We start from the raw sequence: 6,000 nt of genomic DNA on the forward strand, positions 1-6,000 counted from the left end.
AGATTCTGGTTAGCACAGGACTTGCCAGTCCTTGCAGAAGAAATGACTATCTATTAGAAACGACCCCATCCCAGAACAGTAACGGCAACACCTTCTGGGCCCAACGGGTCCCAGCATCAGGTGGCGCACGTATGGTGGCGATTCTGCCTTCTGCACCTTAAAAAACCAGGCAAACAGGAGGGGGGAAGGGAAGACAGAAACAAACAGGACAATGAACACTGGCTTATCAAGCATCTGCCCCGGGGGAGGTGAAGCTGGGAAGGGTGCCCAGAAGCTGAGCCTGTTCCTAGTTCACCAAAGCCCAGACTCCGAGCATCTGAGGGGGGCGGCACACTCAGGTCTCCCCTGACCTGACGGGTGACACCAGCTGTCCAACCCATGTTCACATAAAACAGAAAGCCATGTGGTTTGTTTTGTGGCCTAAACCTGTCAGGACAGCATTACAGAAGAAAATTACAGGCTAATTTTGTTTAGAACTCGGATCTGAAATCCCACTTAGCAAACAGGACTCAGCCCCAGATCAAAAGAGTGGTTCCCTCTGACCGGGGAGGGGTCATCCCAGGAATCTGCGAGAGTTCAGCATGAAGACTAGCTGAGCTAAATACAGCAACAGAATGGTACAAACTGAAGATTATTTCCACAGATGACAAGAAAATGCTCAATAAATTTAATTTATGGCATATGCCTGATTAAGAATACCGCCCGCATACCCCAAAGAACAGATGCTGTCAGCCCTTCAAAACGCTGAACACCGGAGACCAAAAATATTTTCAGGAGACACACTAGAAATCTAAAAGACAGGAGTGAAAGAACATCAAGCAGACAGAAAAGGGATTCACACAAAAGACTTAAGAAACTGCTTGTAAATGACACAGTGGCAAAATCCAAGGAAATTGGTAACAAAATATAAGAAGTCAACTATGCAGCAAAGTTGCAAGACATCAATAAAAGCCACAAACACTGAACACAGAGAAAAATACGAAAAATGAAACCCCTCTCCCACTACTGATTAAACATCTAAGAATGAATATGGTGGGAGCCACACAAGATGTAACTGAAGAAAATTCTAGAATGCTAGCTGCGGAGGATCAGAACAGGCAGAAGGCTGGAGAGACAAGATAAAAAGAAAGCAGACTCGGGCGCCTGGGTGGCTCAGTTGGTTAAGCAACTGCCTTCGGCTGAGGTCATGATCCTGGAGTCCCGGGATCGAGTCCCGCATCGGGCTCCCTGCTCGGCAGGGAGTCTGCTTCTCCCTCTGACCCTCCCGACCCTCCCCCATCTCATGCTCTCTCTCTCTCAAATAAATAAATAAAATCTTAAAAAAAAAAAAAAAAAAAAAAGAAAGCAGACTCTTTTTTAAATTTTCTTTTTTTTAAGGTTTTTATTTATTTGACAGAGAGAGAGAGCACAAGTAGGCAGAGTGGCAGTCAGAGGGAGAGAGAGAAGCAGGCTTCCCACTGAGCAGGGAGCCCGACGTGGGGCTCAATCCCAGGACCCTGGGATCATGACCTGAGCTGAAGGCAGCTGCTTAACAAATTGAGCCACCCAGGCGCCCCAAGAAAGCAGAGTCTTGAGACTGACAGGCAGATTTAACATTACCGAGAATCTGGGAATGATATACTGGAGTCTGTATAAATAAATCTAGTCATAATTTCTAAATGTGGGGCTGGGGTCAGTGATGAAAAGTAAGGGGCATTTATCAGACTTCAAAGCACTGAACATGCCAGTAAGCACCAAGGTTGTGCAAGACCCCACGGAGGCTGCCTTGTGGGGTGCAGGTGGGGTGACCTGAATCCCACAAAGACCCACGCCCATCGTGATCAAGGGATGTTGTGTAGATGGTGCTTCCACCAGGGGCAACCACACCCACATTGGTGGACGGAACGCACCCAGAATTTAGGAATGCCTGGACTCCGCTTTGGGACAGACCCAGCCCGGGGAAGACTTGCTGCCCTAGCTCTGTGCACTCATTGGCGTCCGCCCAGGGTCAAAGAGGCAGGAACCCCTCCAGGGCCATGGCTGAGCTGACCCCTCACTGGAACTCTGGGCTGAGGATTCTCCTGGTAGCTTGAGCTTTCCAAGTCCTGCCTTTGGGCGGCAGCCTCTTCCTTCCTCACCTGCTGCTCTTCTGGAGCGACCAGGCACGGGTCACTGGGTGATGGGAAATATCAGGCAGCCATGTGAGCCAGCCCACCCCGCATCATCACCCTTTCCTCTGGACACTGACCTTGGCGTCCTTGCCTTCCAGGTTCCCTGCTGTCCTGACGCTCCTCCTTGTGCGCCCACTGGCCACAACCTCACCGGCCTCTGCACCGCCAGGGCCTGGCCACTGTGACTCAGCCTGGCCAGCCTGGGGAGCCCGCACTGCCCCTGCATGCAGTCCCCGCCCGGTTTGAGCCCCGCCCCGCCTCGCTGCCCCTCGGTCCCTGCATTCTTCTGCTGAGCCAGTGCCCGGGAACATTACGTGAGACCTGGGATGTCGCAGGACAAATTTTTTTTTATTTTTTAATTTTTTTAAAGATTTTATTTATTTATTTGAGAGAGAGAGAATGAGAGACAGAGAGCATGAGAGGGAGGAGGGTCAGAGGGAGAAACAGACTCCCCGCCGAGCAGGGAGCCTGATGTGGGGCTCGATCCCGGGACTCCAGGATCATGACCTGAGCCGAAGGCAGTCGCTTAACCAACTGAGCCACCCAGGCGCCCGCAAATTTTTTTTTTTTAAATAAGAACATCATTGAGATATGATTCACGTTCCATAATTTTATCCTTTAAACCCACCAATCAGTGGGTTTTAGTATATTCACCACCACCACCTCTATCTAACTCGAGAACATTTTCATCTCCCCAAGAGGAGCCCCTGTCCCCCCTCCTCCCAGCCCCTGGCCACCATTAATCTAATTTCTGTATCCGTCTGCCTACTGTGGGCATCTCACATAAATGGGCCCACACAGTAGGTGGCCCTTGTGGTCTGGCTCCTTTCCCTCAGCACAATGTTTCCAAAGTGCACACGTGCGGAGGCATGCATCAGGACCTCGCTTCTCCTTGCTGCCAAGTATGGTCCAGGCACTCATACACCCCAGTCTCTTGCCCGCGCTGCAGCTGATGGGCATGGGGAGACCTCATGCTGTCTCCTGAGGCAGTGGGTCTCAGACTTGCCACAGCCTCTTTGTGCCTTCACTTCCTCAAGTGGCAAATCTGGATAAGGACACCTCTCTGGACACCCCAAGGGATTACTGTGGGATGGGATAACAGCTGTGAAAGTGTTCGTGAAATTTTAAATGCACCTTGTAAAGAGAAGGTGGTATTTTATCCATGAGACTACTTAGAATTTTTTTTTTTTTAAGCACATGATTGGTTTCAGACTTGAGCATATGACCAAGAAATGTTGCAGGTTTTGAAGTCAGGAGGATTGTGGGTAGAGAAGACGGAATATGACAGTTGAAAACGGCCAGACTGTTATTTCTATAGCTTGGCAGATTTTCTGTAGCCAGGTGGGTGGGGGAAGGGAAGACTGGACTATTCACACATACCACGTGCTTCGACGAAAAATCTAAATCTTGCAAAATGAGAATTCTTCCCAAGATATTTTATATAGGATAAATCTTCAAATTCTTCCAATACTATGTAGCTGTTTGTCCTCTTTCCAGAATATTCCCTTGGCCTTCTTGCTTCAGGGAGGCCCGCTGTCCTTCCCTGCAGCCCTCACAAGAGAGGCTCCCTTTCCGCCAGACTCCTCCAACCGCTGTCGGGGCGTGGGGTCAATGTCCTTGCTCCTCACCGCCACTTCCAGATCATTCTCCCTGCCCCATCCCCTAGCTTTGCACCTCATTTCATCAGGTGGCATCACCACTGCCCCTCACTGTCCCCATCGTCTACTCCCTACACCATCTTTCCAGGACCCCACAAGGTGTCTACCGAAGAATAGCATTTACCGACAGACTCTACCGTCCTCAATTCCCTCAAAGCCAAGACCTCGAGCCACCTGCTGGAGCTCATGTTCCCACTAGCAACATCACCCCACTGCTCCCTCGTCCTCCTCACCATCCCCTTTCCTTTAGCAAAGAAACATGCCATTGCTTCCTATCTTCAAAAAAATCTGTCTCCTGGCCCCATTTCCCTGCACCAGCTATAGCAAAACTTTAAAAGGTTGGCCATGCTCACTGTCTCTCCTCCTGTTCCCTCCCACTCTCAGCAACCTTCCTACTCCATCCCCCGCGAGGGTCAAGGGCACCGGCGGGCCCCGCCTTGCTAAACGGATGGCCCACTTCGGTTCTCTTCTGACTTGTCTCAGCAGTGTTTGAGTCTGTCGCTCCCTCCTCCCAGAAACATTGCTTCCTGTTCACCTGGCTTCCAGAACACCCCCGTTTTGCTTCCTCCTCACGGATCACACCTTTGATCCCTTTGCCGGTCTCTGTTCCCCAGTCTCTTACCACCTGATGACCCCTTCTCTCTGTCTACACTCATGCCGTGTCAGTAAAGTCCGTCTACATACCAACACCTGTCGAGTTTATATTTCATACACAGAGCTCTCTCCTGAACTCAAGGCTCGAATATTCAACTGCCTACTTGACCTCCAGTAGGCCCTTCAAACTCGGCATGCCCCAAACTGAGCTCCCTATCTTGCCCGCCTGCCGCATCTCAGCAAGCCCCGATCTCTCTGCTCTCATTTCCCCCCCTACCAATAGGGTTAGTAAGAGCGTGCCTGCAGGCTGGGATGGCACCGCCCGCTTGCTCGGGATGAACCACTTGGCCTCTCTGCGCCCGATCCCTCAGCTGTACGATGGGAATAACAATATTAACAGGCCCTGCATTAGGGGGTGTCGGGAAGATCACACGCGCTGCCGTATTTCCCACACTCGGCGCGGCGCCCGCAGGATCAGCCCCGTCACTCGTCCTAAATGGTCCCGGCGAGGACCCAACGAAACAAGCGCTGGGCGCACCCCCTTTCCGGTGCGCCCACCGCCCACGGCGGTTCCTTGTGAGAAGCAGAGTGGTGCCATAGAGCTTCCTCAAGCTCCTCCCTTAATGCGGGGCCTGGGTGTTTCCACAAAGCAATCCACGTGTAACTGGGAAAGACGAACAAAAGAAGCAGGCGATGTGCGCAACGTCCTGAATTCAGGCGCTGCTGCTCCGCTAGGACGGCAGCAAGGGCGTGAGCCACGGGCTCACGGGGGCTCATCCCCACGGGCGGAGCGGCGTGCGACCCGGAGGAGGGAGACCTAGCGCATGCCACTCCTTGTCCACAAGAACCTGGTCCTCTGTCCCGGGCCTGCCTTCATTTGCCAACGTGAAGGAGCGGAGGGCAGAGAAGGAAAAGGCACAGCAGCAGAGCGAGCCCTCTTTCCGTCCGGGGACGCCCGCCCGGGGCTCTCAGCCCGCAGCCCTTCACTTACGCGTTCGACATGGTGGCTACTTTCCCTCTTTCCCTCGCCCGCCTGGAAGCTCTTCCGTCTCGCCCCGAAGGGCGGCCGCTGCAGGCGCCGCACCACCAGCGGGGGCGTCCACGGAGAGGCCCTTCAGGAGGAGGCGGACGGCGATCGGGGCTATCCTCTCGCTTTGGGCCGGAAAAGGCGAGAGCGCGCAGGCACAGAGGGGTGAGCTCGAACGTCCCCTTGGCCCCCGGAGGCTCGGGAACCCTACAGTGGCCGCGAGGCGGAACCTAGCAACCGAGACGCTACGCCTGCGCAGTGCGGGCTTACGTCCGGCCGGGCGCGTCCCCGCCCCCCGAGCTCCACGCGCCTGCGCTGCTGCCCGGTTTCCGTGGCAACCGCGCCCTGGCGCGGCGGGATGCTGGTCGGCGGGAGGGAGCCGCCGCCTGCTTGGGACCAGGGTGAGCGGCTGACCTCCCGGCGGACCCACCGGCCCAGGTCCCTTCCGCTGGCTCGTCGTCCTCCACACCGTCTTCCCTCTTCCCCGTTTGCCCCCTCTTGGACAAGGGCCTTGACTATAGCCTCAGTCTTCCCATCTGTAAAATGGGATGACAGTCATTCATTTGTTCAG

The 6,000-nt window shown here is 53.9% G+C and overlaps 1 protein-coding gene across 1 annotated transcript in view; it reads right to left on the minus strand.

The window, feature by feature from the left end:
• Nucleotides 1–5,404, minus strand: part of IQCA1 (IQ motif containing with AAA domain 1) — a 122,367-nt gene extending 116,963 nt beyond the window's left edge. Inside the window, exon 1 of the mRNA XM_064585845.1 lies at nucleotides 5,394–5,404. Coding sequence (XP_064441915.1) covers nucleotides 5,394–5,404 — 11 coding nt within the window. The remainder of the gene's footprint in view (nucleotides 1–5,393) is intronic.
• Between the last annotated feature and the right edge of the window lie 596 nt (nucleotides 5,405–6,000).

This window comes from Mirounga angustirostris, unplaced genomic scaffold, assembly GCF_029215605.1.
Source record: "Mirounga angustirostris isolate CCGP_5_RB_7025 unplaced genomic scaffold, mMirAng1.0.hap1 SCAF_3, whole genome shotgun sequence".
Taxonomy (NCBI): domain Eukaryota; kingdom Metazoa; phylum Chordata; class Mammalia; order Carnivora; family Phocidae; genus Mirounga; species Mirounga angustirostris.